At 37.5% G+C, this 20,020-nt stretch overlaps 1 protein-coding gene across 1 annotated transcript in view; it reads left to right on the top strand.

Annotated features, from left to right (window-relative positions):
• Window positions 1-20,020, top strand: part of CTNND2 (catenin delta 2) — a gene marked incomplete at its 3' end in the record, with an annotated part of 536,496 nt that overhangs the window by 493,992 nt on the left and 22,484 nt on the right. Inside the window, exon 13 of the mRNA XM_057390373.1 lies at window positions 7,518-7,701. Coding sequence (XP_057246356.1) covers window positions 7,518-7,701 — 184 coding nt within the window. The remainder of the gene's footprint in view (window positions 1-7,517; window positions 7,702-20,020) is intronic.

Genomic DNA, 20,020 nt, shown 5'->3' with positions numbered 1-20,020 from the left:
CACCTTCAAGAAATTCCAGAGTCATTCAAAACACATCCTATTTATAGTTCATATGTAACWGCAAATCTAAAAGTAATTTGATAAATTGTGTAATTTTTCTTCAGAAATGATGCTGTCTTATCAAATAACACTTAGGCAAACAATGTTGACAGTTCAACTGGATCATTTTTTACCGTATCTATTACAATTTACTGTCTAATTATAAAACAATCTTTGCCCCCTTTCTCAAYATGCTGTCACTATTTTGGCTCTGAAAATGGGAAAACCCACTTGTAGAATCTGTTGTCTTTGTGAAGAGTCATTCTCAACTTTTTCTGAATCATCAGATTAACTTCTTCACCCCCTGCTGCTCTCAGTTAAATAAAGAGAGATGTTAAAATAGATACTTTCTCAAATCTTATGCCCTACTTTTTTAGCAACAGGCTGGGGCACTGGTTTATCATATAAGGCGTTAACGTGCAAAGAATTTTTATAGGCAGAAGAGAATGTGCTGTTAAACAACAGTATAAAACCTTCCTCAGGTTTGTAGTGCCTGTTCCCCTGGAGGTGAGTGTGGGGGAGGCAGAACAAGTCTCTGGCTGCCGGGGTCTCAGCTGGCAATGCCCCCCTCTCCTCTCTCCTAGGAGTCTGCTTGGAGGTAATTTAATCAGTTCATCATAGCGTGCTTCCTTCTCCCTATTTCCCAGGCAAATTCACATTCACTTGTCCTGCACTTGTCACCCTCAGTACCAGCACAAAACCCAAGGTGGTCCCTTTTAACTCTCCTTTCCTCTCTCAGTGGGAAGTAACTGTTTCTCCCCTGTACAAGCAGTGAGATTCTGATTTTTTTCTATGTAAAATTCATTCAGGTTTTGCCCATCATGGAGCAGTGAWACTAATTTCATGATTTACTTTTTAATATACTACATAAATGATTTTTGGGTTCGGGTTTTTCTTTTTACTTTGGTCAAATCTTAAATTTAAGAGAAAATATCAAACAAGGTAATCTGGAGTGATAAATAGCAGACATCTGTTGTGGCATATGGCTTGACATAAGAGCTGCATTGAACTTGTTCAGCAAGTAGTAATCCTTTGGAAAAATTCAGTTGAGCATATAATATTGATGGGCCTGCCTGAATGATGGAGTATTAAAATGCTTGTAGTTTAAAACCACTTTGTAATTTGAAATATTTGAGATTTCCTACACAAATCTCAAATATTTTATTTTGAAAATAGTTTTTTGTTTAGAATAGGATCTGAATATTTCACGTTTTTGTTTACAAAATGAAACTTTCAGGATATGGTGAAATATGATCATTCTATGATCAAATTATTGTTTTCACTATGCCCAGTAATTTTATTTTATTTATTTATATTTTTTAGGTTCAAAACCAACTTTCCTTCTTGCTTCCCAAATAAAGTTATTTTCAGTGCTCTCTTTTTCTTAKGTAACAATTTGGCTAGTAAATGTTTCCTTTTATTTTTAGCAACTATACACCAAGTCTTTCATTTTTCACAAAGATACAATTTTATAGATAGAACTAACTTTCCAACTGGTTCTTACCAGAAAGGAGTCTTGTATTTAGAGCTGTAACTTAATGTTCATTATTGTAACATTATAACATTTTTATTTTCTGTATTAGTCTGTTATCAAACATATGTTTTAATTTTTAATGCTAGAAAATATTCAGTATAATACATGTGTAAACACTGAAAAAAAACTTGCCATTCATATATAACCATCTTTGTTAAATTCCCATSTTTTCTAATACTTCTATCTTTTCTAATATAATATTTAATTTGGAATGGCATTGCCATTAGTCATGTGTTAGGATAAAACTTTRTTTGAAAGCTGTTGATTTATTTTCTTCTGTGTTTCTGTCACTTAGAATGAATTGCCTTTGGTTTGGCTTYGGTGTTTTACAGGACCCATTTAATTTCATCAGCTAGGAAAGCAAGTTAAGCAGGAACCACTGGTCTTTCCACAGTGACTTTAGTGAACTCTTCTACTATTTCCTCTACTGTTTAACATGAAAGCTAATAACTGTCTAACATTCTTGGCTGACACTTCTTCCCTTCCACAGTTATGTGTTAATTTGAAGTGTACGGCAGAAAGAGAGGAGCAACGTTAGGTCAAGAATCAGTCCCATGAGAGTCCCATTGCATTTTTGTTAATGCAATAAGCATTTGGGTGAAACTTGGTCTTAAGCGATACTAAAATTGGTCCCTCTTTTTTGTTTTAATAAAATCCAAGATGTAATTTTGGAATTAAAAGAGCAGCAATTGAGAAAAAAGGCTAGTTTTTTCAGAGGAAATGTTTATGTTTTTATACTATATGTAGTCTTGTACTTTTATGTGGTCAAGCTATACTTTTTGTAATTGAGAAAAAAATCCTTCACCATAATGATCCCTCTTCTCTGTGGACGCTTTTGCTTTGTATGGCTGTAAGTGACTGCAGAGGGAAAAAGTTTGTTGCTGCAGCTTTGTTTAATGTTCCTTAAGCTCCTGTCTGATTATGACTTTTACTGAAACTCAGTTTTTCTTAATATGGACTTTACCTGCATCAGCTTATACACAGTTAGCAAACCACCTCTATGCATGTAAATAAGTGGATTTCAGGAAGGCGTTCATAAGTATTCATTTAGGACCCAGATAAAAAAAAAATCAAGAAAAGTGGTAAAAGTTCCTCTTCTGTTACGCCAATTTTAAACTTCCTTTCAGTGTGCTTTTAAGGAGATTCCTTCTGAGCTGTGTGTCGTTCAGGTGCCAGGATTCAAATCAGCCACTTTTTCTCCTACAGAAAGTCTGTTAGCAAGCCCACTCCTCACCTTGACGGCTGAGCTGGTTGTGAAGTCTTTTGCAGTTTGTATGAAGAAGAGTTGTGGCTGCTGCTCGGCAGCAGAGCTGCTGTAACCTGTGGAGAGCCCACATTTGCTGCCAGGAGCAGTTCCAGCCTGGCAGAGCAGCCTTGCAGTTACAGCGGGGGCTCCCAGCCTCAGCCAGCAAATGCCTTCACTAGCACTTGGGAGCTTGGGGTGGAAGATGCTTTTCCTAAAGACTCCGGCAAAAGATCCCTTGTGCTTGGCTTCTGTACAGGGTATTTAGCCCTCAGATTTCAATCCTAATTGTCATGTTCATGAGGGAAACTCCCTGTAGTATTTCTGTGCCTTCAGCATATAAACAAAAATTCCTGCCAATGCTCTGGTCGCTCTTCCTGGGATGCAGTCTCAGCACTATCAGATGGTTATCTGCATCACTCCATGACCAAACTATTAAATTATGATGGAAAAGAAAAACCTGGATGCATTGGGATACTTTTGGATTTTTACAGAGAATATGAAAAAAGCAAAATCTTGAAATAATTTAAAGTTGACTTAAACATATCATATTGAGTCTTGTTTGTCCTAATAGTATTTGTTTACTTACAATTTTTTACCATCTAATTTATTTGTGAATGTACATCTTTTGCACTACAATCTAAAAAAAAAAACAAAAAACAAAAAACCCATAGTGGCAGTGCGGCAGGGGCAATGCTTTTTGGAAAAGATTACTTTTCCAGTTTCTTAGTTTCCACTTTTACTTGTAGTCTAAGTTGTTCTAAGAGGTCTGTTCATATACGTACATACACACACACATACACACACAGACACACACACACACACACACACACACACATATATATATATAAAGTCATAATATGAGATAACATCATATGTGATCTCTATTTTCTTGATTTTGAATGGAATAAGGATAGCATGTGGCTTATCAGGTCTTCTCTTATATCTGACTGTAGATACACATGTACCAGTCCTGACTAAAACACCAGCAGAAAAATGCATTGAATTGTTTAATCAGCATGAGTTTGAGTTCCAGCCTGATTCAGAGATTACGGGGTTCTTGCTCAGATTGCTCCATTGAATTGAGCAACCTGCTGACCATAGCAGTTTTATGTCCTTGATGAGCTGCTCCAGAAGATGCACCTTGATGCAGTAAGATCTCCAGAGMGAGCATTCCTGTAGTTTCCTCTAAGAATCCTTCATCTTATGTCAACTAGACTGCTACTCGGACCCAAAATCCGTCTTCTAACTGGAACCAACTGATTATTTTCAATATCAGTGTCTCTTTAGTTTAAACTTAAAATGAGACTGCAAGATACTTTTTCACTGTATTTCAATTTGTTGTATGTAAGGGTGAAAAATTTCGACATGCAAAAAGTCTAGTGTGGCTATTTTTGTCTTTCTGCAAGTCTTCCAGTACAACCAAAAGTGATCTGCAAATGTGGACACAAAATGCTTCATTTGAAAGCCTCACAGCTTTAAAAGCAAGAAGGTAAGATATGAATGAAAGTCATTCAGAGATGTTCAACACTGATTAGTTTTTTATTTCATATCTCTCACAAGAGTCAACCTGCAGGTGGTAAACTGTTGAGTTGGACTGTTGTGTCATTGGGTGGGTCCACTTTTGTCATCAGTCACTGGTGAGTCCAGTCCCTTACCTTCCTCTGGGCAGCTGATGACAATGCAGATTCTTCAGGGGTCRGTCAAGGCACCTCTGTGGCTATTGCAGACTTGCTTGTTGTGCTCAGAAACCCAATAGAGTCAAGGATTTCAGAGTAAAGTGTCTAATGGYCTCAGTAACCTGCTCCTTACAGTGGCCCTAAAGGACATGTCATGCATATATGCTTGGTTTATATGTTCAGAATTCTGTGGTGAAAAGGTAGCTCCTTAATGGAAAGTGCCTCAGGTTAAAGATTTATTTTATTGTCATTCTCCCTTGCAAAGTCAAGGCAATGGATTATCTTCTCAGACCCCACATAAATCTAGCTCCAGGTCATCCTCAGCAAAAACAATGAGAAGTGAATTGCCAATGCCCTTTCATAATTGCAAATCCTTAATTAAGAAGGTTACAAGGAGGCTTGTAGAATGCCAACCTCAGCATGTAGCAAGCAGACTGCACTGCTTCCGAGAAAAAATTTAACTTGTCAGTAGAAAATTTTTTGTTCATGTATTCAGTCTTACAATTAGATAAAACTCATTGTTCTGGGGTGAAAGAAGATTATCTCACTCCTTAAAACAGTGAGGTGCAAAAACTTCAAAGAAAGCATCAGGCTTACTGGGCAGTGCTTCTGCCTTGATTTGARTTTTCCTTGCTTCTTCCTTGACTTAAAACCTTTATAGGAGAGGGTGTAATAGCTATTCTTGCCTGGTGATCCCATCATCCTTACTCTGAAGGTCTCRTTTCCAGTTAGAGAAACCAGAGAGAAAGAGGATTTAAAGAATATGTCGAGGCTCAACTACTGCTGATGTTTATGTGACTTTACTTTTAATTAGCAAGAACCTGAAGTGAACTGAAAATAGTGTCTACATACACTTTTTAAAGCATTTTTCTAGACAGAGCTCTTATGCTTGCTTCTTTTGTATTCTTTTCTGCTTTTCCAGTTCATGACTAGTTCTTGAAGCCCAAAGTGTTGTTTTGTTGCCATCAAAACACTCTTCTGATTCACTTTCAAAAAAACTTCTTCACTAAGTTACAGAGCATTGTGTTGCATGAGAACGAAATTGAACCTTAAAGGGGGAAAGATTTGCATTTTGTTTCTCTTTTATACCATGCACATCATTTACACCTGTCTTCATAAATGTAAAAAAAAAAAAAAGGCAACCACGTTGTTGTTTTTACTGACTAAACCCAGCAAAATGCCAGGTATTTCAAGAATAGTAGATGTGCCATTAAAGCGTGCCAAGAACACAAAAAAAAAGAAGTATAAATATCCTTATGAAGGCCTTTATTCCTTTAAATATGGAAATTTTTTTCATAAAGACATTCAGAACAGAATTCAAACAAAGACTCTTTTCCCTTTAAAGTAGCAATTCTTAAATGAAAAAAGAACATTATTCTTATTTCTGCTCTTCTTTTTCTTCTTTTTTGTCTGTAGCTAAAGTCTGTGTACCTCATGCAGATTATTTTAATGGCTTTTTTTTTTGTAGTATACTGATCAAAATTTTATATTAAACTGTGTAACTGCCTTTGCAGACAGATCCATACAGAATAATTTAAACATGAAATTGTATAACTGAGTCTCCCCATAGAGGTAATTAATTTTAAAGGGARACCCGAAAATGTAGGTTGATTCCTGTTAATTACACTGCTCTGCCGAAGCACAGAATGCAAAGGAAAGCCTTGAGCAAGTAGTGTTCTCGCTGCTCTTATTTATAAATGTCTGAGTCTGTGTTCCTTAGGCCTTCCTTCAGCATTTTCCTCCCACACCACTCACTCGGATTTTTTGTAGTGTTCATATTTGTAACCTCCTATGTGCAATGGTGATGATGGTGATAATTTTTCTCTTTTGGTTGAAAACTTTGACAGACATAAAAATCACAACTCAATTTTACTGCTTATGGTCAGATGTGGGGCAAGTTAGTGTCCTTTGAGAAGGAAAGTAGGGAGGAGTAGGATTGGATTCCAGAGAAGGGGACGTGTGTTGGCAATGGGAGGAGTGTGATGAGGAAGGCGTTGTTCTTCCAGYGGCTCCTAGGAGGGTGCTGGGCTAAAATAAAACCCGCTGGTTCTTTAGAGCAGGAGATTGTCCTCCAGCTTCCCCCAGCACTAAAAGCTGCCCAGCAGGCTCTTGGCACAGCACCAAAGTCCACATGTGCTCTCCAGCAAATATACAAATATATAAATATGGGAATGGAAAGCAGGGTGTCTTTTGCTCCTGACAATTTCTCACCTGCTTTTTGTGTGGCACAATTGCAGTGACCTCGACTCTTTGCCGCTGTGCTTAGAAAACTTTGGCTCTTGATTTCTCTTCCTTTTCTTTGCACATTATTAATTACAACAGAAGGTATCTTGTTTTTTTTTAAACTCCAGTAGATCTCTTTGTTAGTTGCACCATTAAACTTGCTGTTTCCTTGTAAAAATTACAGTATTTTGTAACTTTGCATAGTTAAATATTTACAAAATACAAATTACTTGCTGAAGTCTGGGATATTACTACTGTATCAGGTTGTGGAGAGGAAGTCTTTTTGCTTATAGTACCAACTAGCTGAGACAGTTCCTTCCATGACAGTGAAGATCACAGGGCTGAGGTTTTGTTCTATCAATGTGTATCTATCAGCAGTGAAAATTCTGTTGTAAATCCGAACCTGTTTTCTGCTACTGKTTTTTATTAATTTTACTTTGAAGGAAGATATCTGAAGACCAGCCTCTAAAAACTTCCTTGTAATACTCCTTCATTCCTTGTGTGCTTCACAGCCTTCATAGGCCTAGATCATAACCAGCTGCTCAGTTCTTAGGCAGAGCTCTGAGAAATTTCCAGCGTTGCTGTGACTACATGTTTTGTGTTCAAAGCTGTATCCCACTGCAAAAGTGTGCAGGTGTCATTATCTMCAGTGTAATCAATTTTATTCTTGACCGAAACAGCTTAATTAAGTACACCAATGCTGTGAAATATATTGGTTTGGATTCTTGTTTTTTAAACAAAAATACATTTAAACTTGTTGCAGAGAAGTGTTAATTATCAGTCATTTTACTTTTTGTAGGAGTTCTCTGGAATCTCTCCTCCTGTGATGCACTGAAAATGCCAATCATCCAGGATGCCCTTGCAGTGTTGACCAATGCAGTGATCATCCCTCACTCTGGATGGGAAAACTCTCCACTCCAGGATGATCATAAAATCCAGCTCCATTCATCACAGGTGCTGCGCAATGCCACTGGGTGCCTAAGGTGAGTACTACAAGAGTTTTGCTTTACCTTCATCATCTTGCTTTTGTTTGAGTTGGTATTTCTCATTCTTAGGCATCTATAAACTGAATAATTGGTTTATCTGTCAGCAAAGACAATGACTTTCAGTCAGTAGACYTAAAGTTGGAAATTAATTAGAAAACAAACTTCAGGTCATTCAAAAATAATCTTTAGAAGGGATGTTGGCGGTTTTTCTGTTTTTCTTTTCTTAGCTGCTTTTATCCAAGCTTGTRTATTACATATATTTTCTCCCTTGTAGATCTGTCCTGTTTCCCCAATTGCTTAGATGAAGTCACTATTTTCTCACTATTACATCCAATTTAATCAGTACAAAAAATAATGAGGATGCTCACGAAAAGTAACATCTTAAAGGTCCCAGATGCCATTGCTGGAGTTACAATAAATATACAAAGTAGATTTCTTAATGCTCTGTGAAGATGAGAAACTAAATTCAATAAGAGACCAACCAATTTAACATTTTTCAACAAAAAGACTTAAATAGATCCTCAACAAGTATGAGAACTCTTTATGTTTATATTTATATGCCAAACTTTATGTGCAATGCAAAGGTGCATGTATCTAAATATGTATAATTTGATTTGTCCATTCCTAAAAGTCACTGTCGATGTGAGAATGAAAATAGAAGATTTTCAGTTCTGACAAAATCTTAMTAAAGGATGAGCCATAGCAAATTTCTGAATTCCAATGCATTTCATTTTTGTGAGTTATTTTAAAATAATAGGCAAGTTCTTTTAAGCACAGATATTTTTTTTCTCCTCGTATATTGGAGAAAATAATCTGTAATCTCTCCCAGAGACATGAAAATAGATTAGTTAATATTTTTACATACATCACAGAAAACAACACAGTGATTAGTATGCATCAGTAATGCAATCTGTGTCGTATGCTGCATCCAAAGTAGATATACATTAAAGAGCTAAATAAAAAAGAGAATTGATATGAGGCAGAGTAAAATAGCAGTATTCTTTATGTATCTGTTGCAAGCACCTTTTTGTCTTTCTGCTCTTTCATCAAATGAAATATCTCCCTTCCAAAGTTATATTTGAAAAGTTAAATGGGAAAGGCAATAAATATTATTGACAGTTTATTATGCAATCAGAAGATAATAAAGGTAGATGGTATTAACYTTCATATTGAAAATAYGGACTTAAAGGCAGTCTTATACTACTGAATTTAAATTCAGATGTGATTATGTGAATGCCACCTATCTTTGGGTATGTGACTGAAGCCAGGTATCTGTACCTGAGTTGTTTTGACTTTGAAAAGAGTTTATGGATGACTGTATTGCATTGCATTCGAATCACTACAAAAAGATAACTTGCTGTAGTGGCCGTGACAGAAAGTGTTGTACTACATGAAAATTTCACATTTCCAATATTTAATGTGTCAATTAAAGAGCAGCTTCTGCGACAAGAGTCTGTTACAAATTTGGGGCTTCACAATGTTCCTTCTCTGAACAAGTGTGTCCAATGTTGATCTCCCCTCACCATAAGCTCCATCTTCCTGTTAATTTTTCTTGACTGCTTCTCAGGGACTGATGCTCATCCCTGCTCCTGCAAACTTCAGTTTTCCCTACCTCTTAGTTGACGGATTCATTGCACACTGGTCTTGAAATCTTTCTTCTTTCTTCTTTTTTTTTTTTTTTTTTTTTTGTGAGTGTATGTGCACGCCCATTTGCAAACTGATGTGAGCTTACTGTAGCCTGCACTCTGGGTCAGCCTGAGGACTGGGGCCACGTGACAATGGTACGTTGCCTGATCTAATGCACACTGCTTTGCAGCAAGGCTTAGACAAGTGCTTGATGGTATGCTGTCATAGCAGAATGGCTTCTGGTCAGCTCGTGCAAAATAAGCTCATATCTGCCTGCAAAAGACTGTGCATATTATAACTCTTGAATCCTTCCCAGGGAGCTGTAGCAGCAGCTCAGACGGCTGTCCTGAGCAGGTTGGTCTTCCTTCCAAACCGAGGCACTTCAATCATAGAATGGCTTTTTTAATATCTTTTTGATATCAAATCGTCACTATTTCCCAAATGCATCTTTCTGTCTTCTCTAATGGCTTCAGATATTTTTTTGGCCTCCATCCATCTTCTTTTGATAGTTTCATCCCACTGAGTCTGTGTGGATGCTCTTTGGCAGAGCGAGAACATTTGGAGAGGGTTGAAACTTACTTCTACTTCACACCAGTGGGAACTTTCTTGCTTACTTTTCCTCAGTCACTGTTGAAAATATCTCTCTCTATGCAAAATATCAAGTTAGGGATTGTGCAGGAGAGAAAAGTGCAAGCTGACCTCTGAGATGGTAACTGGCTTCTTGTGTTGAATTCATGTAATGTAATGGGACTGTGGGCTGGAGGAAACGGCAAGCTGTCAAAATGAAAATATTAGAAAATTCTGTGAGGATGACTGGAGGTAGTTCAGGCATGTTCAGATGGTACTTTAGCTGGCATTCCTGAAATACCCACCACCCTCAATAAACTGAACAGCTTTCACACTTTCCACCTGGGACTAGTTACAAGCCTTGTATTTCCATTTCAAGATCTCCCTGGTCAAGGGACATAAATCGAGATGTAATGTGGTTGCTGGCTGAGGTAGTGCTGTGCATATCTGCTTAATGAAAGTCCATTGTCATCKTCCATGGGAGCATTTCATCTAAGGCTCTGGTTTGGTTGTCCTCTGCTGTTTTCTWTTTCTGCTTTTGCTAGAGCTCATTTTGAGGGGACATAGTTAAAATTCAGATAAAATTCAGATCAGGATTATCAGTAACAACACTCAGTATCAGAGGAAGATTAGCAGTATGCAGGATACTTGGCAAATGCTTCTGAATATGTTATGTTGGCAGATTTTAGAGACATCAGGCTGTATTACGTAGSTTCAAGGCTAACAAATATGCCAGAAGGATTTGGGCTTGGTTTTTTTTTCAGTCATCTATGACTTTGGTTGTCTGGTCTATTCACTGCTAAAAACTTTAAATAATATCTGAGAGGTGCTGGAATATAATCCATCCCATATACAGTGCTAATATGTACTTTACAATGGCCATTATACAGAAACAGTCATAACTTTATTTCATTTTTTTATCACCACAGTATATGAATTACTATTCTTTCTGCTGATCTTTGCTTTTCTCAGTTTCATGATGAGAATTTCATATGCTTTTTCAATTAAAAAGTTGACTGTTAACTACAATTTTGAGTACTCACATCTGCTAATTTATTMTCTTTCTTAACCAAGTCTAATAATTCCAGTAACCCAGTAATGCAGCTGAAATCATATCAAAGACAGCAGCAATATAAGACCTTCTTTTCCTGTTACTTTCCCTTTTCCTTGAAGATGTTACTTACAAACTGCACTTTGCATACTTTTCTGATTTGAAAAAAGCAAGTAGTTTTAATACAATATTGTACTAATTAATTTTGCATAACTTGAACGCTTTAAAATTGTTTAGATAATTCAAAGATCTAAATATAGCAATATAGTTATCACTTACAAATTCAGTCTAAATATTCATCTTTCATAAATTGCCAAACCTCAGTGTGACGTGTTGGAGTAATCACCCAATTTAGTTGCCTCCCCACTGAGATATTAGTACCTTGCCTTATTAAACTCTGGAAAAGTTTGAGTTCTTTTTTTCCCTTTGTATTTCAGCTGTGACTCTTTTACTTGTGTTAGGGAAATATTGGATCTTTGATTTATAGTTTCTGATTCACTTAAACTTATAAGGGATAGTCAGGTGAAATCTGAGTTTGTAATCCCAGTTGTTTATGGGAGGCGGTTTGCAATCCCCAATCTGAAATTTAAAAATCAACAGGAGACACATTGCATAATGTTGCTTTAGCCTGAAATTCCAAGCTTACTTATTACAAAACTATAGATCCCTGCTGAGAGATTTATATTTAAAAAATCACAGGCAAGAAATCAAGAAAACTTTCTAAGAACTTTTGCCTCATGTGCAATCTGGAACCTTGTTTTTCTATTACTATAAGATGAATTTTAGTTAATGGAATATCATCTGAGGACTTTAGAGAATTTTAAGGCTTTACTGTTTTAAAATTCTAGTCTGAGTTCAGATTCAAAGTTATGAAATGCTTTTTCTTTCTTCCACATTCTATTTTATCTTCTTTCATACACTGAARGTACAGGGGCAAYTGTGAAAATCAAAGACCTGATCAAATATATCTTTTCACCCCCTATTAGTAGATTAGAAATTGCATTGGAGTATTATTCAAGTAGTTGTTTATTTAGAAAGGCCCATATCTTTCCAGTTTTCATAATTCTTACTTGTAAAACRTTCAACAAAATACATTTAATTATTTTTCAACTGAATAAATAAATAACAAACTCTCAAAGAAGAAGAGCAAAGGGGAAAACAGCTTTTAAAACATTAATTGAATATAACTGACCCAGTAGTGTTTTCTGTATGAATCAACTTCTGGAATGAATAAATTGACTTGTTAAAACAATTTGTGTTATCTGTGAAGYCTGAATATCAAATGTTTTCAACTGGTTTGCAGGTGAGTGTTGCATTTCACAGATATTGGCATCTAATGCATTTATATCACTGCCTCATTTTTCCTCCAGTTCTCTCCTAAGCATCCAAAGTCCATGGACTCCTATTCTTAGGAACTTCTGCACTCTGTTTTCAATAGAACATTCTGCTGCATACTGACAAGTTAAGATGTGGGAACAGCATAAAATAAATGGCACAGCCTGTATTATTCATCATCTGTGCAGTTTCTAAAGAAATGTACATACATATGTAGACAGGTGAAAACATATGAAACATATTTCTGGAGAGACTAAACTGATACATGTATGGATGTGCACATGTGTGGRTGTGTTTATGTTGTATACATTCAGATGTGGAAGGGCTGATTATGAAATCTATAATTAATACCCTTCTGTCTTTACTGGCTGGTGGAAGCTCTGAATATCTGCTGTTGGATATAAATGGAGTTGGATTCTCACAGTAGGACAAGGAATGTTGCTGATTTTGTGATTCTCCTGTTAACAAAATGTCACATTTTATCCATCCCTCCTGATGCTGTGGTGGATGCAGAGATTTTGGACATTCCAAGCCATCTCAGTACTTCCCGTGCTTTCTAGAGCCCAGGAGCTCTTCTCAGGCTCTGACCTTGCAATTTTGTCAATCAGATAGCAGAAAGCCACTGTTTTCTGTCACAAAGAAACCTGTCAGAATGCAAAGTTAGGACAAAACTCAAATGAATTGTGAGTTTCCACAGACAGCATACTCAAGGGAGGGACTTTCCCTACAAGCAGTTGCCACAAGCAAGAGGTATGGGAGGGAGAAAACCATCTRGAAGGGATACTGACACAGGTTTATCTACTCATGGAGAGGAAGGTTTCCAAATSCAAACTTGCAATTTTTTCCTCCTCCTAATGTCTTCAATCTTATCCTGCAGAAAGGGGTAATCACCACTGTTCTTGTCTTTTGAATACGTTTTGAGCTATTAAGATTACAAAGCGGGTGTTCTTTTCATCCAAGGACCATCAGAGCGCTGGATTTGATGTCAAGTATCCAGGTTCTTTATGTGAATGTATAGTGAAACGCACTGTTACTAAAATTACCCACGATTATTAAATGGGGCACTGTTAAATGTGCATTATTAAATTAAACAGCATTTTGCCATTGCTACAATGTTGAATAAAATTAARGAGTTCCTAAAGTCCGGGGTTATACTGGCGATCTGGTGGGTGCATTGTGAAACAAACACATCCTCTCCTGAGAGTTCTCCTCAGCTTGGGAATTTCTCTGAGACCTGGAGTTGGAAATAAGCGCAGACAAAAGCTCAGTCAAGAAGCTAAAGAAAAGCTTAGCTTTAACGTCCAATTTATATGTATTTCAATCCCTTTTCACTAAAACTTGAAYTCTTATTCAAATGATATCATTTTTGCTCCTGGGTCCCAGAAATTACAAGCTGTGGAGAGCATGGAAGGACTAATGTCAACTCTCCGTTATTTTGAAGAAAATGAGAAGGGTTTCTGACTTGCACTGTACAAATAACTAACAGATAATTTACAATTTAATATAAAGGATATCTTGATCATAACTTCTACAACTTGTCTTTCCAGCTTAAAGCTGAATGGCACRTTGCATACTTTTAGATATATTCACTCAGAAGTTCTATATGAACTATATCTATCTTGTGCTTGCTGAATGATTTTTAAAAATTCTGTAATAACTTTGCTTATTAAAGTTGCCTCAATGAGTATTATAYAGGAACAAGTTCACAGGAGGGAAAATTACCTGAACTGTTGTTTCTTGCCTTTTAAAATAATACAGGAAGAAGTAAACTCTAAGTTGCATTTACCTAATGGCAAGCATTTTAATCAGTGAATCATATTTTCATAGAATGGTTTGGGTTGTAAAGGATGATCTTATTCCAACTGCCTTGCCATGGGCAGGGACATCTTTCACTAGACCAGGTTACTAAAAGCCCCATCCAGCCTGGTCTTGAACTCTTCCAGATTTGGGGCGTCCACCCTTTGTCTGGGCAGCCAGGGCCTCACCACCCTTACGGTAAAGAATTTCCTCCTAACGTCTCATATATATCTCCCCTTTCTTGTTTCAGAATTGTTCCCCCTTGTCCCAATGCTGTCAAGCCATGTAAAGAGTCAATTTTCATGTTTTTCATAAAGACCCCATTAATTGTGCAGAGCCTCAATGAGGCCTCCCCAGAGCCTTTTCTTCCCCAGGCTGAACAGACCCAACCCTCTCAGCCTGTCCTCATGAGAGGCTCCAGCCTTCAAAATGAGTGTATCAGTTCAAGATCCTGATTTTCAGAGGCTCTTGAGTATTTCTAGACTGTCACTGAATTAAKAGCTGTGAAAATAATTTGTAGTTTTTATGTTGATGGTGAGTTTAAATGTCAAATTTCAGGCATCCCAGTGTCAAGTTCCAGACAGGCTGCTTTCATGGGCATGAATTCTGAAAGATGTGTTGCTAAAAAGGCCTAAAACTTTCACTAACTCATGTGTAAATGTTCATGGCCATGTTCCTTGTCTTCCAACCACAAAGCAAAGTGGGAAAAAGCACAGGGAATAAATAAGAATCAGTCTGCAGGGAAATGTGTATTTCACCATTTCAAGAAACTAGTTTCCGGTCTAGAAGAGTCACAAACCAATTTGAAAGGCCACAGTGATTACATCCCAGTAAAGCCTAAAGTTTTGAAGGTGTATTTCTGCAAGATATTCAAGAGATTGTTCCTTCCTGAATGTGATTGTTCAGAAATGTAGCTAAAATTAAAATCTAATGTTAAGACTCAGGGGGAGAGAGAGATTTTAGTGGGAACAGATCAGTGTCCTCTGATTACTGCTGTAATATTTTTATTCAGAAGATACTCAAGGGAAAAGTACCAACAGAATTAAATGTGTAGTTGTGTCAGATATTTAAGCACCCCACTTTTTCTTTGCAGTGTAGTTATTCCTCATTTGCATATTCATGAACAAATTTATAAGTTTGTATAAGGTCMTACTGTATTAATTATAGCCATGGCATTCAAATAGCACTCTGAACTGTAGTGCTTTTAATGCTTTTTCAGCATTCATGATCAAAGCATTATTTTAATATATCAAATTGATGCTACAAATTCTGTATAGCTGTGAAAGTTCATTCTGGGCTCAAGCTGATGAAAATCTTAAGCAGAATTTTTTGAACTGAAATTATGGAAAGCTCTTTGTATTCTTTTTTGTCTGAAAAAAATAATACAGTGTAATTCCAGACATTTTTTACTTTCCTGTAAAAAAAMCCATATAAGCCTTGGTGGCATACCTCCTTCCTGCATCATTTTATCTGATAAGAGATGTTGGGCTCTCTGCAAAAATCTGCCTTCAAAATCTAGAACAAACTCCCATTGTATATTCATTTTGCACAGAGTTAGCCAAAAAGTGGTCTGTCAACATACATCTTCAAAATGCTATTTAGGAGATTCCTGGACAAATTAGGAAACTCACTCGTGTTTCAGCAGGACTTCATTTGTGCATACCAAATAGAAATACTGGGCATGTATGTTGAGAGCCTGCTAATTGAGGACCTAGCTGAAACAGAGGGGCTGTTCTTCAATTAACATCTTTTATTCTCTTTAACATGAACGTACGTGGATTTTTTAAAGGAAAGAAAAAGTCAAAAATTTGATTGTCATACAGTTAAAAGTATTTACTTACTGTTAGGGGTAGGGGTGTGTTCTTCATGGATTTAATTAATTTCTGGAAATTACACAGATACGTATGAAAAGAATGAATATGCCTTTTCTTGTATCTTTGGATAGTCTTAGGCTCAGCAGCAATGACAAAATTTTAACATGTTGCTTCTAAGGTTTATGATCTATGCTAGCCTTGAATATGGGGAGCGTTGGATGTCTCAGGTACATCTTGAATGACTATTTTTCTAGCTTTTCATGATTTTAATTYCTTTCAGGTTGAATGCCTGCTGTTAACTAGTGCCTAATGTGAAAATTAAATGTCMACTCTTATTTGTATGGTTAGGTAGTTGTAAATGTACATTTCCTTCTGCCAGAGGTTTAAGCCTTGTGGATATTAATGCTCTGAAGAAAGTGAAATTGTTTGTTTAGTGAAATGGCTTTGACTTTATTGTTTGGGTTTTTTGTTACTTCAGAGMAGTTTTCATTTATTCAGCAACAAGTGGTAGCTTGGCAGACATTGTAATAAAGCATGATCTGAGTCCTGGTGTTCTGCTGGCTTGACTTGAGCTGACCCTTAAGCACAGCTGACAATAACAGTTCCCCTTCTCACTGGCCAGCTGCAGAGCTGATTATCACAGTGCCACACATGTTTTCTGTGATGTTTTCATCATCTCCAGATGTTTTCACAGATGTTTGGGAAGAGCCCCCTAAGCCTGTGTGGTACCACATGTATTTTAGAGCGCATCCATGTGTTCACTGTGTGGGAAGAGAAGCAGCTAATTTTGTCCTAACTGTCCGAGCCCATTGAGAAGAATCACCACATGTGTCAGTGGGAATCAAGGTGAACCTTTCTTGTGGCTTTGGTGMCTGTCAAAAATCCTGACTAGTCCTTTTTGAATGGGTACTTTGAAAAACTGTCATCGTCTGGCTCCACAGGAAATATTACTTGCCTCAGCATGAGTTAAAAGCTGATTGTGGAAAATCTGTGGCACCACTCATGGCCATGGTGACTGATGATAGAGAATGATGCTTTATTTACCCAAGAAGAATGAGAAACACAACCATTCAGATTTTGTATGCCCACTCAGTTCCACAAGAGATAATAAAATAATACTTGGCAAATTTGGCATTCTTTGGTGCTCATCACTTGATTTCTATATTGACTAGATTTTTCTCCTCTTATAACTATTTGTATTACCAGGCAGTATGAAAAACTGAAAACCATGAAAACACATGGCTCTGCATAGTGAAGGAAAGGCAGAGCAACTTTCCCCTCTTTGTCCCATGATAAATTTCTTCAGATCTGAAGAAACTTTGCCTAGGAACAGGATGATCATTTGGTCTCTTTGCTCAGTCTGAGGATTTGCAGTAGAGAGATGTATTTGAAGTGTGCTGAGCTTGCTTCAGCCTTCTGGATAAGCCAGCCAACATCACAGAGTAAACATTTTATCACCTCCTTTCAGAATGTTGTGGGCATGTGAGCTGTTTGACTTCAGGCACAGGAGTAATTAATGCCAGCAACTCAAGTTGAGCCAGTGCTCAAATCTTTTCCTGAGAGAAGGCTTTGATGGCATTCCACACGTCTGCAAGTTGGTGAGCTACTGAGAGCTGGTGAGAAATGCTCTCTAGCAATAACTGCYGCACTGAAGCCCCCAGAGCTGCAGTCCCTGCTAATCACACTCACTAACTTTGCTACTTTTATCTGTTTTGGAAGTATTTTCCCAAGAACTCTCCTGATGGAAGTACKTAAATAAATAAAAATACAGCTCCTGGGGGGTGATAAAATAGGCCGCAGACTGTCAGGCCTGCTTAGTTTGCAGTCCAGTCAGAATGTCTGAGCTGAAGATCATTTCTGAATGCCATATTGTGTGAAACTTTGCTCAGTGAGTTTTGAGATTGCATTCTTCTAATCATCACTGTACATCTCCAAAGATGAGATTTAGCACTTTGTAAGTTTTTTCTTTGAACAGAGAAGACAGTCTTCTAAGAATACATTGAGAAATAAAGATGAAGACCACTACTTGCAATAAAATGGATTCTCCCCTTTCTGAGAGGTTTAGTAAAGTGGACACAGTTAATTTGAGGGTAAAATGAGGCTTCTGTAAAGACTGAAGTAAAAAACAAGTGATACTTCTCACTAATTCAATTCAATTTCTTTGGTTTTATCCAATTTGAATATYTCAATGGTCATAACACAAACTAACACTCATACTAGTGAAATGAGAGCATTTAAAGCTTGGGTAAGGTGATGCTGATTTCCAGCTACAGCTCACTGATACTAAGCCTTGAAAACACTGCCTCGGRAAAGTAGAAACACCACAGGAGGAGAGGATTTTCATGTCTTCTGCCAGCAAAGTCTGTGCTAAGTTTCTGTCTAATATGGAAAGCAGGGTGGAACACTGCCTCTTCAAAAACCAGAGATTCTAGGGGTGTCTCGGTTTGGAGACAATGTTTTCAGAGGAAAAACGTTACAGGGAAATGTTTCCTCTGAAATAAAAATAAATTTGATAATTTATTTTTTTTTTCCCACCAACAAGAAATAGATGCTGGGCAAAAAAAAGGTGAAGAGAAAAAAGGTAGTTTATTAACAAAAAAACACAGTGCCCACAGGACACAGATAAAGAGTAACTGTCAGATATTCAAACAAAATAAAACTCGCCACGGGGCGTAGACAAGGCGGCGACTCTGCTCCCGGGAAAAGAAACAAAAAGAAAAACCCATGTGGCAATTCTTGTAACAGTGGCAGAAAGAAAACAACCGAAAGAAAAAAAMCCCATACCACAGTCCCCTCTTCCCCGTGGATGGATCAGAGGGCTCCACGTGCCTCCGCTGCCAGCCCGGTCCACCCCGGAATCCCGGACGGAATGGAGCCACATGGCCCCTCCCTCGGCGGGACCGCCCCAGGAGCAGAACCGCAGGAGATGTAGAGGGGATGTCCGAGGAAAAGCCGCCGAAGCCAACAAACTGAGCTAGCCGAAACTGCGACACTGTAACTGTGCTGCAAGCAGCAAAAGAGGGCTCCCACAGCGAGAAGCAGAGAGAGCCAGAGAGAGATGAGCTCGAGCAGCCCGGATCGCGTGGCAGCCCTGGCCATTAAACTGTCAGCTCCGCCTTCCCAGCAGCTCCTGCTCCTTCTTCYGGGTTACATTTTAAAGATACAAACATCATTTTGGGCGTATATGCCAACGGAAAAGGAATACAGAACAAAACTGGCACCAAAAAATCAACCCAAGACAAGGGGCTTGTAGATTCTAGGTTTGGTTTTTTTTTTTTCTCTACTGTCTTCCCTAAATTAGTTTCATATACTGTATTTTCAAGGTCTTCATTAATGGTGGGAAAAATTTCCTGGAAAAGAATACATTCAGTAAAAAAAATTAAAATCCAGTATTTTTACTGCATAAGCATGTACTGTGAAAACATTTCACATCTGCCTAATGTCCTTTTACAAGAGCATCCTGTGGCAAGGGGGAATGGCTTCAAACAAGAGTAGGTTTAGATTAGATGTTAGAAGGAAATTCTTTACTGTGAGGGTGATGAGGCACTTGAACTGGTTGTCCAGAGAAGTTGTGGATGTCCCATCCCTGGATGGTGCTTTGAGCAACCTGGTCTAGTGAAGGTGTAGCCAGATGGTCTTTGAGGCCCCTTCCAACCCAGACCATTTTATGATTCCATATTTCATTTTTAGCTWGGATTGCACACTACATGCAGATAATTTCTGTGACAAAGTACTTCTGAAGTATTTGTCCTAGTCTAGCTTTTTTGCATTCACAGCTCATTTCTTTTTGTCAGGTAGTCATTTATTATAGTTAKTTGGTTACAGCTTCAGCGTTTTCTCTTGAAGGACAGTAGTATTGTGAAACACCTCCTCCTCTCTCCCTGCTGTCATTCATCCATCTTTATATTGAAGTTACTGTGTACAAAATAACTATATTTGGAAAGTGTTTCAAAAGAGATAGTCATGAGAGGGCACAACGTAAGTATTGTACATACACAAATGTGTGTTTGGGAGTTTTTTCAATACCCTAATGAAGTAAAAATACCCAGTAAAATAGATAATAAAAATATTTATTTCTAAAAAATTTATTTCATTTCCCGGGTTCACTTTATATAATTGATTTGTG

This window comes from Malurus melanocephalus, unplaced genomic scaffold (genome assembly GCF_030028575.1).
Source record: "Malurus melanocephalus ecotype Western Australia unplaced genomic scaffold, MMel_1.1 scaffold_25, whole genome shotgun sequence".
Lineage (NCBI taxonomy): Eukaryota > Metazoa > Chordata > Aves > Passeriformes > Maluridae > Malurus > Malurus melanocephalus.
Note: the sequence above shows the minus strand (reverse complement) of the source record. Positions and strands in the feature narration are given on the sequence as shown.